General features: G+C 48.2%; 1 protein-coding gene across 4 annotated transcripts in view; it reads right to left on the bottom strand.

Annotated features, from left to right (window-relative positions):
* Positions 1 to 68: 68 nt before the first annotated feature.
* Positions 69 to 15,859, bottom strand: part of PXN (paxillin) — a 50,565-nt gene continuing 34,774 nt past the window's right edge. For 2 of the 4 annotated variants that reach the window (XM_054219642.1, XM_054219643.1), the window contains exons 7-15: positions 12,340 to 13,389; positions 11,279 to 11,539; positions 10,354 to 10,758; positions 9,694 to 9,774; positions 7,294 to 7,464; positions 6,776 to 6,949; positions 6,134 to 6,215; positions 5,622 to 5,770; positions 69 to 3,603 (exon numbers count right to left, since the gene is read on the bottom strand). In XM_054219642.1, the coding sequence (XP_054075617.1) occupies positions 3,337 to 3,603; positions 5,622 to 5,770; positions 6,134 to 6,215; positions 6,776 to 6,949; positions 7,294 to 7,464; positions 9,694 to 9,774; positions 10,354 to 10,758; positions 11,279 to 11,539; positions 12,340 to 13,389 (2,640 nt within the window). In that variant the 3' untranslated portion in view covers positions 69 to 3,336. Of the gene's footprint in view, positions 3,604 to 5,621; positions 5,771 to 6,133; positions 6,216 to 6,775; positions 6,950 to 7,094; positions 7,163 to 7,293; positions 7,465 to 9,693; positions 9,775 to 10,353; positions 10,759 to 11,278; positions 11,540 to 12,339; positions 13,390 to 15,859 lie in introns of those variants that run through there. The other 2 variants (XM_054219644.1, XM_054219645.1) reach the window with 2 other exon arrangements.

The raw sequence follows: 15,859 nt of genomic DNA, 5'->3' as shown, positions 1-15,859 counted from the left end.
ACCCCGCTCCGTGTCTGGTTCCTCACAAGCTTAGGGACGAGAAACAAATCGCAACACACACGTGAGAATAATGGTAAAAATTTTATTAGCGTAACTGCAAGAATTTTAAATGGAAACAAAAAAAAAAAAAAGAAAGCGGAGTTAGAAGTTTACACGGGAGAAAAGTTACCAAATAACTATCAACCCAGCGGAGCAGCCCCCAGCCCAGCCCCGGCCTTCCCCAGGGGCAGCGCTTGGTCCAGGGGGGCTGCCCACAGAGCCTTTGAAGACAAAACCTGCCCAGGAACAGCTCCCGGGTCACCCACCCACCCTCCCCTGGGGACCTGCCATGGCACCGGTCCCTCCTCCGGCACCACCCCCAGCCCTCGCCCCCCGGCTCTCTCCACACGCAGCTCCCCTAAAACTGCACCTGCAATCACACAACAGGCATTTTGGACATCCAAAGGGGCAGCAGGCACCAAAAAGTCATTATTTGGCAGAGTAGCACCCACGTAGCATCTCAGCATGTCAGAAACCGGGTAACTCCAGGACATGCTCCACATCTTGCTCAGGAGGAGAGTGTGTGACGATCTCTGTTAAGCACTAACGACAGACAAGCCTCCTTGTGTCACTTCGGCAAGCCTCAACCAGCAGTGAGGTAGGTTAAAGACTCCCCGGGGAGGGAAACTGAGGCACATGATGACACAGTTTGCGGTAGCGCCAGAAGCACCTTCTCGCCCCCTTTGGCACCCTCAACACTACACAGCTTTTGAGTCCTCCTAGAGGGGCTGAAAGTTGACCTTTGCAGACAAACACACACAACTTACAGTGTCCATTTTAAGTCAAATTGATTTCAAAGCAGAAAAGCCAAATGCGTGAGGTTTCTTGCCTCACCAACCCGCCAGGTGCTGCACTCAGCCCAGTCGACACAACTTTAGCTCTAGTGCTTCCACAGCTCCCTTCGCTCTCACCACCACACGCTGAGGCTCATTTGTATGGGGAAAACGGTGAAAAACAGTTCCAGTGGCCCAAGCAGGGCAGCAAAGCACCGCAGCGAGGTTAGGCAGGACAGCAACCGGCAGATCCCAGCCCAAGGTCAGGCTGGTTTTTGACACAGCTGCCCCCGGAGCCCCAGTGCACCTGAAAAGCACAACCGCTGTCGATGGTGATACTGCTGTAGCGCTCCGGAGAAGTTAATTCCGAACACCACTCCCTGTGCTGCTTCGGCTGTTACCACAGAACGCCATCAGGTATTTCAACGTAGTATTTCACCTTTCATAGCACCCTCCAGCCAGAGACCTAAAAGTGCTTTGGCAAACGTGAACTAAGCCTCACAATAACCTCACAAATCCAGGCTAAACTGCCCCCATTTTACAGATGGGGAAACTGAGGCACAGTAAGGTTTAGTGACTGGCCCAAAGTTACACACAGCTAGTCAGGAACAGGGTCTGTCTCTCCCAAATTCTTCTCCTTAGTCACAAGACCTTTCTTCCACAGGAGAAAAGGAACCCCTTCCCCAATTAGCCTTGCTCTGGTTTCAGGTGGCTGAAGAGGAGAAACCAAGGGCAAAGGTCTGAGTTCTTCCCTGCTGCAGCATCATATTAAGACTCGACTAGAACATCCTGGAAGCTGGGCTTTGGGAGAATGACAGGTGATTCAAATACAGCAGTTTACAGGTTACAATAAAAACCCAAAAACACACTTTTAGGTGACCCAGAGGAGGGGGGCGGGGGGAGCAGGGGAAAAAAAAATAAAAAGCTATTCACAGTTCACCTGCCTGTGCTAGGAAAAAAAAAATACAAGTCACATTCCCTTCCCCATAGATTCCAGCCCCTCCCAACCTGCAATAAAAAGAAAATATTCAATGTTAGTTAGGCTTAACAAAGCGTTGAGGTTACAGATGCAGTAAACCAGCACAACTGGCACACTGCCTAGAACAGCACAGCTTGATATAAAAGTTGCTTTCTTAAAATCACTTCAAAACCAATTTCTGTATAAGAGGATTAAAAGTAAATTAGGTATGAATTCAAAATCAGTGTAGAAATCTACAGTTCTTATCAAAGACAGGATACAGTATTTACTTTGACAGTAAAACTCCAAGTGTGTCACACACACCTGACCCAAGGGACTTGTTATACCAGTAACAGTCAATATAAAAGGTTATTGCTCTAGCATCTCTCAGCAGAACATGTTTAAGGAGCACAGAAAAGGGAAATACCAAGGGACTGACAGGTCTCATTAGCAAAGAGAGGAAGAAAGGATATAAAGTTTGGTTGTTTTTTGTTTTTTTCCTGGCTTCTTAAACCCCTCCACTTCTCGCTCTTGTGACAGTTTCAGGCCCCGATAGATGGGAGAGTTTCAGGCCAGATAAACACGCACACGTCCCACTCGCTCATGACAGGGATGGATGAAAAAGGCTGTGCTCTAACCTCTCTGCATCTGCTTTTAAAGAAGGGACGATGCCTCTTCCTCTTTCCCGGGAGCAGCAGGCAAGGGGGGCAGAAGCCCTGAGCAGGCCTGGGTGGTGACAAGAGAGTGCCTGGCCTAGGATGTCACCCACAGGAGCACACCAGTGCTGAGGGACGGTCAGGGCTTACTCCACCTTCTGCTCCAGTGTGTTGAGAAAAGGCAGAGAATAATAAACTAGGGGAAAAAAAAAAAAAAACAACCCACCCCACAGAGTAATGTTAATCTTGTATCCTCTTAACAAAAAAAAAAAAAAAACCAAACAAAACCAAAAACAGTAAGTGGTATCATCTCCTTACAGTGTAATGGAACTGGAGAGACCCTTGCAGGGTCTTGGCTGCCTGCGCTGGCGCTCTGATCTCAGCAAGTCACACATGGCATGTGGCTTTAGTGAGCAGAGCCAGGGTGGCACTGAGATCACAGGGTGCCCTCGCTGTGCTATTGCTCAGACTGCAGGCGTGCAGACAAAAGCCTGAGAAAGAGGTGTCAAAGCAGAGGGCTGCATTGTCAGCAAGTGTCACGATTTGCTTGGAGCGCTGACACAGGCTGAAACGTACTGGCAAAGACTCCTTCTGCCAGGAGGGGGCTGGGTAAAATCTGCCTGTTGGAGCCCTCGAGCTAAGCTCAGCTGTCAGTCACACACACAGACACGCACACCGTAACGAGGGGACTCTGCCTCTCTCTACTGAGACACAGCAAGGGCATTTCCAGTTTAATGGTCCGTCTCGTCTCTGGATCTACTGCCTCTCCACAGCAGCAGAAAGCACTCCCACCCCACCCCACCCACCCTCCTCCCCTGCCTGGTAAGGTTTCTAAATCACAGTAATGTTCAGAGAGACAGAACTGCCAAGGGGGTGGCAGAAAGATGCTTAGCGCCCATCTATGATGCCTCTAACAGAAGAGCTTGAGAAAGCAGTTCTGGCAGTAGGGCTTGTCATTCTGTTCTTTGAAGGTTCCTTTGTTGAGCTGCTTGAGGCAGAAGGCACAGACAAAGTGTTCGGGGTGAAATTTCTTGCCCATAGCAGTGATGCAGCGTCCTGTGATAGGCTTCTGGCAACCGGAGCAGAGCGAGCCACGCCGCTCGTGGTAATGCACCTCGCAGTAGGGCTGCCCGTCATGCTCAAAGAAGCTGCCATTGATGAATGGTGTGAAACATTCCTGCAGGAGGACAAAGCAGAAGGGGACAGATTGTATAACAAGCTGGGGATGCGGGCAGCTCCACAAGCCTCCTCTGCTCTGTGGCACAGCCTAGCTGTACTGTGGGCAGGGTGGAACAGCATCGTCCTGTTGTCCAAAGAGCCAAACTCTGTCCATCAAGAAGAGTTTCCAAGGAAAGGCTGACAGATGGACAGATACAGCCACAAGCAAGGGAATTAACTATGCCCCTTCCCCCAGCTGTTTTCACTTCTATGAAGAACATACTACAGATGAGCTACCAGACGCATCCAGCCAGGAGAAAGGAGAACGCTCCCTTCCTCTGAGACGGGAAACACTGCAGCACCTGTCCCTGTTGGTTTTTTTTTTTTAATCTCACTCCAGCTTCCCCACAACAGCAGGCAGAAGCAGGGACCAACACAGCCTTTCATGCATCAGAATTCTGATGAACGTGGGACTAGCTCCAGCTGAGAAAATGAGGCACAATTAATCTTTACAAGTGACCTCTCCAGAATGGCTGGCATTACACAGGTACACTTTGTGCAGCATCATCCATCCTGAAATACCTCCACCAGGTACACACGCATCTTTACCGGGAGAAACTGCTGTTTGCTCTACAGTGCCAATCATTTTGAATAGATTAGGAGAAGAGGACGCACCAGTTATGTGCTTATTAGCATCCAGAGCTCCTCACCCCCCTCAGCATCAGACAGCTGAGATTCTACACTTCAGAACCTGCAGCAGAAGCACCCACCATCCCCACAAAACTGGAGAGACCCCTCTCCTTGTACAAGTGGGAAACTGAGGCAGCAGGTGTGGGGGAGAGTTAATTATACTGTCAGATTTCTGAACACATCAGCATCAAGGCCAACAGGAGAAGCAAGATTTCCAGAATCCTGGTTTTGCTGAGCCCCAACACCATCCTCTTCCCAGGGAGGACACACGATGTCACACACAGCTGGACCCGCACATGTACACAGGAGTCCAGCAAACAGCATGCAGAGCCATGGACAGCTGAACACTCACAATACTTGGAAAAATGCAGTTTGCCTGCAGTGAGTCAAGACTTTTCTAATGCTGACAATTAGTTCAACAAAGCCTCCTCCCTCAGTCAGCAGGACAGCTGAAAAGTCTGCTCTGCTTTAGCAAAAACAGGAAGAGAATCCCGCTTCATGTCATGGAAGACAGCAGTGCTGGCCTCACTCATACAGGCAGTGAGGCAGCAGGGTGAAAGGAGAGCAGAACTGCTCGACAGAAGTCTCATTCTCTGCACAAAAAGGCACAGCCCTCCCCAGTTCCACACAGTTAGGACTGCCATCTTCTGCCTCCGCTCCCTGCACACCACTCTGGGAGCCACAGATAATCTGGGCAGGCAGTCCCAACAGCGTGGTGACAGTCTGCTCCGAGCATCATACCAGGAACTGACAGCTTGTGGTTCTGCTGCTTGTTCTGGTCTCTGCCTTTCTTTCCCACTCCAGGAAACACTGGTTGATTTTGCTCATCTCTTGGGGCCTGCAAGAGTTAATATTTGCAAGGCTCTCTGAAAGAGTGCCAAGCATTTAATCTGCAGTATTCCTGTTTATTATGCCTGTTGTATGGAGCCTGCCACTATTTCACTGACTTGCATGTTTGTCTGAACAAGGTCAGTCTCATTAGTTTACATTGTCAGATGGAACATGGGAGGAAGAGCTTCAAAATCTGATTGCTGAGGCAAGTGCTTAGAGAGAAGCTTAGCTTATAATTATTTAAAGGTCACAGAAAATGTCTCTGTTTATCTGCGAGCTGCTGCAGAAGCCCATAATTGCAGCTGGGAACAGAAAGAGCAAAGCAGCTAGAAAGTTTAATGTAAACAGGCAGAGGAACAAGAAGGTGTTTGGTTGCTGACATGTTTTTATCTTGTGGGGCTGGCTGGCTGCCCTTCGCTACCCCACAGACGCCGTTTCCTGATAAGGGACCAGATGCCTGCAGGGTGGAAATGAGAGGGGTCGTACAGCAGCAGCAAAGGACCTTGGGTTTCTTACCCGACAGACAAAGCATTCAGGGTGCCACAGGGTGTTCAAGGCAGAGATGTAGTTTTCCAGGATAGCCCGGGCACAACCTCCACACTTCGGAGCAAACATGTCAAAGTAGTCCTTGCGGCAATAGGCTTTGCCATCCTTCTCATGAAATCCTGCCAAAGGAAAAGAGAGGCAAAGAGTATCAGCTTCTCATCTTTACCTGTGGCCAGCCACGTTCTGCAGGGTAACCAGCAGGGGCAGGATCATCCTTCCCTCTGCTAACGCAGACACAGCAGGTAGCCGTTCCTTGTTCTGCTGCTCTTCCTATCCTACGCGTGTACATGTACACGCATACCCTTCCTCTCCGGGGAGAAAAGAAGATTTCTGCTAGCATCCTTCCCCCATAAACAGCTATATCCCTTGGAACTTCCATCTTCAGCAGTTCCCCTGTCACCTCTCAGGCTGTCCCCTGCTAGCAGCTCTGCCTTACACACTTGTCTGCAGTTCAGGGAGGAGATTGCATAAACCAGCAATACCTTCAGGTCCGAAGAAAGCTCCACATTGGGCACAGAAAAAGTGTTCAGGGTGCCATGTCCTGTCCAAAGCCGTCACCACTTTCTGTTCAGAGGAAGACAAAGTGCAACTCATGTAAATGATGGCTCCGGCTTGGAGGTAAGGCGGGGCTGGGTCAGGGGAAGATCACATTCACATTGGTACTGACAAGAGAGTGCATTAAAATAGACTGTCCTTTAGAGAGCTGAGTCAATTCTTCCCCATCTCTGGCTCATTCAGGCTTTCCCCACTGCACACTTTTTTTACCCTAAAAGGATCTTACGCACTCCTTCCTCCCTTATACAGGGCCCCGTCCAGCTCTCAGGACTAGCACTGGTGCCTGCTACTACAGGCTACCAACAGACAAATGCTGAGGAATCATTACCAGAATGATGGAGCGATGCGGGGTTCTGAAGGAACTTCAGCAAAGGTAAGAGGAACTAACTCCTCTCATTAGTGTAAGAATTTGACTGTGCCAAGTTGTTTCCCTTTCAGAGCCAGGGCAAAGGAAAAATAGAAGTCCCCAAACAAAATCTTCCACCCAGGACACATGGGTGAAGTGAAGTTTTAAACACCTAGGCCTGCAGCATCTTGCCAGTGCCCTTAATCACCCCCAAGGAACTTACATCAAGGATCGGCCCATTGCAGTAGTAGCAGCGAGGGGAGAAGAGGTTGTGATAGTCCTTCTCGCAGTAGGGCTGACCATCCCGCTCAAAGAAGTTACGTGACCCAATCTCCTCCTGGCAGTGGGTGCAGACGAAGTGCTCAGGGTGCCAGGTTTTCCCCATGGCTGTAACTACCTGTTGGGAAGACAAATTATGAAGGACAATTCTATCTCCCTCTCCCCTAGACCACATGACAAGATACCAGCTGGAGGTCAGCAAGAATGACAAGTTCTACTACTCAAGTGAGCCCTGGACTGGGGTAGCATGAAAACTGAATTACCTATCATCTCAGGAGAGGGCAGTCCCTCAAGGGCAGGGTAGAGGTCACTGGAGGAGCTTACAGCGTACCTAGCCAGTGGATAAATAGAGTACTTCAGTTTCTCCAGCATCTCCAGTCTCTTCAGCCTCACGAAACAGCCCTCCCCATTACTCCCAGCGGCAGCCCAAGATCCAGCAATGAGACAGCACCTTCAACTCACCTGCCCAGCAATAGGCTTCTTGCAGGCTCCACAGACACCTTTGGCAACTGTCGCTACACCCAGTTTGTTCAGGTCAGACTGGAGACTTCCCAGCATGGTGTCCAGCTGACTGCCAGGCTTGGAGGCTGTGGATGGAGGGGAGCTGCTACCGGCTTTCCCCTGCGCCATGAACTGCAGGGAAGAGAAAACAAAGACTGTAAGGCAAGTGCTGCTGTGCTTACAAGATAAATGCCTGCTGTTGCTGCCAGTGGCTCCTCTGTAGAGACAGACAGGAGATTGCCAGGAGACGGCTACGCTCTCTGCAGAAACCAGTGAGAGCCAGGATCAAGTACACACATGTATTCTGCCCGTTCAGAGACATGCAGACACCCTGGGACGCGTAACAGCAGAGCTGTGAACTGAAGATTTCATTTTCCTTCACTGCGCATATAGCGGAAGTCACCAGCAGATCCCAAGCAGTCAGCACAGTGCTATGCCTCTGCCAAAAATCTCCCTTTACTTCGTCAGGTCCTGGCCAGCTGACAAAGCAGAGACAACATCCAAAGGGCCCCTTCCTCTTGACCTCTCTCTATTTCTATGCTGTTGCCCTCTCAGTTGTCACTCTCTCCTCTCTGATAAGAGATCCCTCTTCCTCATCTCACCTCCTTTTAAGCTAGAGTATCTTCTCCCTTCCCCTCCCTCTCTTTGCACCACCTTCTGCAGATCTTTTTGCCAAGTCTCTTTTGCCCCCATCAGGTGGCTCTCATCCTCTGCCTGAGTTAAGCAAGTGGAAGCAGGAAGGAAATGACTCCCTTCAAGTTGCCTGCTATTTACCTACAGAGAGGGCAGTGCATCCACAGCAGAGCCCTAGCAGACAGGACTGCAATGGAAAGACTGCCACGTCTATTGTCAGACCGCTGGAAATGCACAGGGGTGGGGCAAAAGGGATTAAGATACTTGTCTCAGAGGCTGTTTCTGAAACTCACACCACTGCAGTACACATGGCTTCTTGGAAAGGCTTCCCAGAGGAGGGGGAGAAATGTTTTACTTAGGTTCATAACTTATAAACAAAGTATATGCTCTCTTTGGCCACCAAAGCCCCCATTGCAGGCAAACTGCAATAATGAAATACACATTATTTTAGCTGACTTTGCACTGCAATAGCTACTGTCAGGTTTAGAGAGACCCAAAGAAGTGCCTCCCTGAGATGTTGGTCTGGAGCACATTTTCTCTTACTAAGAGGACAGATTAAAATAGACATAAAATCTACACTTGAGAAGAACTCACCAGCCTGCTGCCAGCACAGCCAGGGCAGCAGGGACACACTGAAGTGCTTCACAGCCTTGGCAGAACCTGCCCTTCCAGCCACAGGAGGAGCTCTATTCCCTCTCCTGCAGCTGGTCACACTTGTAGCAGACTAGTTTACTCAATGACAAACCCTGGTTTCCACTCATTTGTATAAAAATTCTCATGACATACATAATTTTAGCTTTCTTACACACACTCCTCATCAGCCATGCCTTGCATCCAGCATGACTCCCAATGGAGCTGAACGGTTTCTCCCCTCCTCTCTCCTCCCAGCCATCCCATAACTTGCACTCTCTCCTAGTCCAGCAGCACAGAACAGCCTCATCACACCCCAATGTCCTGAGCCTAAAACAAACCCTCTGCCACACAGAAGTTATTTGCTACCTAATGGTTACCATGAATGTCTCCAAAGCACACCATTGCAAGGAGACTTTTCACAGGGGGGAGACAACAGACCTTTGTAAACAAAGCCAGGCCAGAGGTCCAGGACAAAGCCAGGGCCTGTTGCATGGCACAGCAGGAGGAAAAGGGTTGCACTGTGTCAAGAGACTCATATCCTCTCTCACTCTAACCAGGGGCTTGTGGCCACCAGGCCACCAGGAAAAATGCCACACACAAACGATAAATACCATTTGGAGAGAAAGAAGATGAGATGAATTCAACATGTAGCAACAGAGCACTTCACCCTTGCCTGTAAGGACCACACACTCCTGCAAGCCACAGCTGACCTCAGTGCCAGCACAACCACCTATGCACGCTACAATTTCTACCTGGCCTGGGACACAGCCTTCCCAACAGCTCACAGATGAGTCCCCACCTGAAAGAGGTTTGTTCCCAGCTCCCACACGTAATGCCTGCTGTTTATAGGGGACACTCAGCACAGCATCCACATAAATTTGTCATGCAAAGGCCCTTCAAATTCACACCTTCACCCATGAGATCTGCCATCACTCAAGTTCAGTTAGGAGCTCTATGAGCAACAAACCACGCACAACAGGGTAACATGTACATTAATGGCGGTGGGAGTTCTCAGAGCAGATCCTGGCAGCATCTGCAGCACACTCATAGACCAGTAGAGCACACCATGCTGAAGAAACAGAAAGGAGGTCCTGCCTTCTCAGGGGCTGGGGGGCCCAGTGGCGCATGAGCAGCCGGCAGATTGGCACTGTGGACGAGGGGAGGAGCAGAGGTCACCTGAAAAGTACAACAGTTCAAGATGCAGAGGTGCTTCCTCGCTCACTGCTTGAAAGCTGCCTATACATCTAACATTGCACAGTACTGCAGTGCTCATATACATTAAGACTTCCCACCATCCTGGAGCTGCAGCCCTTCCCTGACAGGAGATGCAGAACACAGCTCTTGATCATCTCCTCCCCAAAATCCACTCACACTGTGGACACCTGCCTAAACAGGCAAACCAGGAATGACTGCTGATTTGCTCCTTCCAGTATCAAGGTTTTGCCCACTCCAAGGGAGATCTGCAGCCTGTGCTTCAGAGCTGCCTCCTTCACCTCAGAGGGAACCAGAGTCCCTGCTGCACAAAGTCAGGACAGACAGTAACCACTCACACCCCAGCAGGTTATTGCATAGGCATGTACTTTGCAGTGCTAGACAGGCACAGCTGGGATTAGATATTGCCAAATAGTCCCCTTCTATCTAGCAGTTCAGTACTAGCCTTTACCTGAACATTCTATCTACTGAGCTATCAAGCTGGGAGCAGTATTTAGACTGGAAAACACTGCTAAAAACACAACCCAGAAGAGGTAAGCCTGCCTGCATCTGTGGGAAGAAAGCTTCATCTTCAGTCTGACAGCCAACAGAAACAACTGTCTTGGTGCTAGGGGTCCAGGCCTGGGGAGAACACGAGTGCCTAGGATCTTCAGGAGGGGTGCCCACACCAGAAAGCTCATGATAATCATCATCAGAAGTTTCCCACTGAAAGAGAGGCTGGGGAGCCAAGCTGAAGGAAGAGGAAGAGACTGGACTCGGAGCTGAGGTAGATGGCACATGGGAAGGCTGAGGCGGGAGTGGGAGGAGAGGCGCAGGGACAGAGAGATGAGAGGGAGCGGCATTAGCAGGGACTGTCTTTGCAGCTTCTTTGGAAGGCTGGAGCGGGGGAGAGGCTGGAACAGAGACTGTCCTCCTTGGGGGGAGCGGGGATTCTGGAGGAAAAACCACCTAGAAAGACACAGAGGAAGAAGAAACATGAACAAATGCAAAGAGGAACAAGTACTTCCTACAACAGGAAGGCTAGTTGTTACCACTACGTTTATTTAAGGGGAAAAAGCAGCAAGAAAGAGAAGGGAACTAGAAAACATGCTTCCCTGTGTAGCTAAAGGAAGAGCACCGTCTTACACCCAGAACTTCCTGCAGAGGTACAGTATTGGGGAAAACCAAGCACGCCTCTCTGACAGGTCTGGTTTTAAAAACAATCCCCGCATTGACATTTGATAGGTGATAGTAGCAGACTGCCCAAACAGGTACCATCACCAGCACGCTCAGATCCCACTCCAATTCCTAAACATCAAAAACTAGGACCTAAGTGCCAGTTTGCTTTTCAGGCCAGACAAGGGTGAGTAGAAAGAGCTAGTTCTTCATGTTGCTTAGGACACCCAAAAACTAAATCTGCACCTCCACACAATGCTGTCTGGACAGAGGGACATGCTGGAGTTTCCCAGCCCATGTCCCTGCTTTCTACCTTCTCTACTTGCTGTCCACCATTCTGTTCTTCCCCCTGGGGTCTGGCAGTGATAATGACCCCCTCTGCCAGCCAGTCATCCTGGCTTTTCCATTCTTCCTGCTTAGCGATGCCCAGTTTGTCCTGCAGCTCTTCAATCAAGTGATCTTGGGACTCAGTCTTGTGAAATATGGCAGGACCTAGTTTACGTCTTGGAGAGAGGTCACGATACATTGGATGCACATTCGCAGTCTCTTTTGTCCTCTTGATTAAAGATTTAATCTAAATGACAAAGGTAATAGTATCAGCAGAGAAGAGCAATGTCAGAGCAAGCCCCAAGATGCAACAGCACAAACTCAAGCCATTAGTGACAACTGTGAGCAGGAAGAGTGATGACATTTATTCCACAATGCCAAAATTCTTCTTGGCACAGCCCAGAACAGTGACTCAGTGCAAGGAAAAACCCCGTAAGGATAATCACAGCAGCCAAAAATAACTATCTAGAAAAGGAAGGGAAAGATTAACCAGCAGGAAGCCAAGATAGGAGGTACAGCACGACCACTCCACTGAGCATTAAAGAAACCTCAGCATCACAAGGGCACAGAGCAGCCTCTCTGTGTTTGCCCTTTCCAGGCATACAACCCTTGGTCAGAGATGTCTGGTGCACAAAGCGTACTTCCAACACTGGAAGGAACACTAACAGCCCCAGCAATGAGACCTAAAAAGGCTACCAGAGCTGCCATCCCAAGTCAGGAACATCCTCCAGTGGCGGGAAATAGCCCTTTAACGTTGAAGAAGCCTCTGTGGACTGAGTATTACCCCAGCTATGGAATAAAAGTCTATTTTACAGGGAAGTCCCTACAAACTGCCGTGTTCTGTGCTGCTGACCAACATGCAGAATAGACCACAAGATAAAGCAGAGGATTTCAAACCTCCGTGACATGCAGCTGTCGGTTACATTGCCCAGAGCTGCATGCTGTTAGTGTGGGTGAGCACACTCACACCACACACAAAATGTTAGTGCACTGTCAGAACAGTCCTAGCTCGGACTTGTCCTACTCCTACATTCATTCAGTGCCTGCCTGGCCTGATGCGGAAATCCTCTCAATGGGTGGTTTGGAGACGCAAGGCAGATCCCATTCAGCTTTCCAAATCTTTTCAGGAGATTCTGGAGCAACTGCAGAGCTTCCGAACTGCTCGTTTTCCTCGTCTCCTCTGGTTTTGTTCATGTTGGCAGTACCTGCCTTCCTGGGAGTTCTCTCTCTCTCTCTGCCCTGCCTCTTCTTGACCAAATCAGGACAGTCCTTGGTTTCATGTGGTACTTCAGCTTTTACCTCCTGTCCTTGCTCCACTACAAAGCTCAACTGGTTTTTAGTGTCTGGGAAGACATCCCACCGATCCAGGACCACAACAGAAGGTTCATACACAGGATTCAAAACACCGTCACTCTTTGCATGTACCTCTGGCACATGTGCTGACAGCCCCAGGGCCCACAGCTCATCTAAAACCATTTCCACACTTCTGCCCTGGGAAGGAAGGGCTGAATTGTCCCTGAATGCTCCCTGCTGATCCAGCTCTTTAGGTGTCTGCCCCTTCCCTTGAACATTTAAAGCGTTTGAAATTGATACACTAGAGATTTTGGGATCAGTTCTCTGCTCCTTCTCAGTCTCTTTTGCTGAATCGTACTCTAGGCCTTGTGCCTCCACAGTAGCAGATCTACACAGAAGCTCCACACTGGAAGCCGGCACAGCCCGGGAACCGTTTCTAGAAGAGTCAGACTTTCTGCTCAGCCGAATCAAGCTTGCAGAGGTCACCTGCTGCCCACGAGTAGCATAACTAGAAGAGACTCGTGGTGGGGGCACAGGGACCGTTTGTGGCAAACGGGGCGTGCATGGAAGAGCAGCAGAATGCCCTGCAGTAGGCAGAGCTGCAGTGTTACTGCCTTCCTCAATGCAGAGGACTGCTGAGGGGGCAGATGTTGGCACTGTCGAGTCCCCGCTGTGACTTGCAGAAGGGTGTTTGGAATGGGATAGCACTGTTGGACTGTGAGAAGTGTTGCTGAAGTCTGGATTTGCTGAACTGGGAATCGGTTCTAGGGAGGGTTCAGAAATCAGAGACATAGTGGAACTAGTCTGCAAAAAGGAGACAGAAGGAATAAGGAGAGAAAAATATAAAGACAGAGGTAAGGAGAAGGAAAAAAGCAAAGAATCAAGCATTACAGCAATCATGACCTTCAAAATCAAAGAGCCATGCTGATCCAAAGCCTTATTTCTAAGAGTAAAGATGGAAAATGAGATATCAAAGAGCAGAACCAGTATGACATTGTGCTGATCTTCACATGAGCTTATGTGAGATGAAGTTCTACAGCCATAGAGATCCTTTTCCTATGCCCTTTAAGTGATAGCTCATGTGTTCACCTGCAGTTGTGATGGGGGCATGCAGCAGCCACCGTGAAGCCAGCTGCAAACCCGTGAATGTCTAGACTGTGAGTAAAGGTCACATTAACAACTTACTCATAGTCAGACATGTAAGTTTTACATTTCAAAGCTGAAAAAAAGCAATCAATGCACAGAACAAAGCATGACATTTTCTTCTTGATACACTAATAAAATGCTCCAGTTGGCTGAGTTCATCGTAATGAAAACAAAGCTTCAGGGCATTCACAGCCAGAACAGATGACATGGGCTTTGTTCTATTCACATCACTAATCTCACCTTGGACGTGACACATACTGAATCTATAGAGTCTGTCAGTCACTCCATGCCCTTGTAAACATTGCTTAGGTGGCTAGATTAGCCTCTTCCCCCTAGGCCAAGGACTCCACATTTACATTGTAATAAAATCAGTGTTAATTTTGATCCAAAATACACTCTAACAAGAGCAACTGATAGAGTCTTTTGGTTCTCCTTGACTTACAGGGTCTTTTGAAAACAAAAGATCATGTTTCCTCCTTTCCCCATTTTCAGTGGTTCCTGGCTGAGCTCTAGATGACAAACTGGCAGCACTCCTTTTTCTTAAAAAGGGAAAATCAGAACAGTGGCTTGGACAAGTTCACACAGTAGGTCAACCTAAGACCAATGCTGAGCCCTCACAGTTTTAAAAACGTATCCACAAAGGATTTCCAAATCCAAGAGCTATCAAGACCTGCTCTAATTCTCAGTCACATTTCCAAAGAAGCCTCAAGAAGTTAGATGCTTACACTCTAAGGCAGCAGGGCACATAGTTTCCTAAGCCCATGCGTGGTATCTCAGTCTTTACTTACCATTCTGCAATACTTATCACAAATAAAAGGATAAAATTAACCAGAACATGCACAAAATCTGCCAGTAGATCGAAGAGACCTATAACTTCAGCTGACTTAGCTGCTACCATCCCGAGGGGCCAGGAGCTGTCACGCACACACACATTTGTGAAGTCACAACAGTAGTGCTACAGGGAGACTGTGCTCAAAGGAAAGAGCAACAGGGGACCAAAATTCATTACAGATTGCTCCTGTCCTCGAGTAGCACAGCAAGACCCACAGTCCCAGCAGAGATGAAAAGGACTAATAAGTACATTGAGTAATTAAAATGAGGTAATTTCCCAATATTGCCCTCCCCCTGTATTTTGCCTAAGCTGGATGCACCTGTAAAAGTAACCTGGTTTTATTCTGTGGTTCAAACTTAATTCCAGACTTCCTATAATGAACTCAGTCATTTTCAAGGCAAGACTAACATTTTGCTCAAAAGCAAGTATTTCCAGTGTATTAAAAATATGCTAGCTCCAAAATAAGAGCAATGGTTAAAATCTCAACAGTAATAGAACAGTTAAATACAAGCATCTAGCTATGCAATAAGCAGGCATCATATTACACAGAAATAGAAGAGGTTGAAAAAACAAGTGCATTAAGTGATCTCAGTGCCCACCGACTGATGAGCTAGATAACCAAAATCAAATGGATTCTGTAAGCAAAAAGAATGAGCAACTCATTAAAGCGAGAAAAAAGATGATAAAAGGGTAATGTATCAGTCTGTAATAGCACCTTTTACTCTAGGGTACAAAGGAAATTAAACATCAGTGCCTCCATTCCTCCCATCCCCATCTACTGCAACTTCTAGTTGTACCAATTACCAACTCCAACTAACTACACACCGTACTTAGTTCTTCTGGTACTGAAATGGCAGCTTCTCATCTTTCACCTTTGCAAAGACTCCACTTCTCTCCCTTACATCCTGCCGCTAGGACAGACTACAAATACATTTTTACAGACAAGCTAACACCACTAGTTGGCACAAATAAAGGATGTTAAAACAAACAAAAAGGACTGAAGGGAAAATGAAGCAACCTGGCAGACAGGAAAAAGCAAAGTAGCAGTTAAAAACAGTCAATGACAATACTAACAAAAGGAAAATGATCACAGAAACCACGTTCTTTGTGCTTCAGGAAGAACATTTAGACACAGATGAGCTCAATGCCTCACAAAAATACTAATGTTGTGTTTATAAAGCCCAAATCTTAAAGTCTTGCTGCATTTCAGTTTGCTTTCAGAGTTCAACCAGAAACTAAGCCAGGAAGGTGGGCAGTATTACAGAAAGCAGCTAGTCTCTTGTCATGCAAGTTTTA

The sequence above is a fragment of the Rissa tridactyla genome, chromosome 13 (genome assembly GCF_028500815.1).
Source record: "Rissa tridactyla isolate bRisTri1 chromosome 13, bRisTri1.patW.cur.20221130, whole genome shotgun sequence".
Lineage (NCBI taxonomy): Eukaryota > Metazoa > Chordata > Aves > Charadriiformes > Laridae > Rissa > Rissa tridactyla.
Note: the sequence above shows the minus strand (reverse complement) of the source record. Positions and strands in the feature narration are given on the sequence as shown.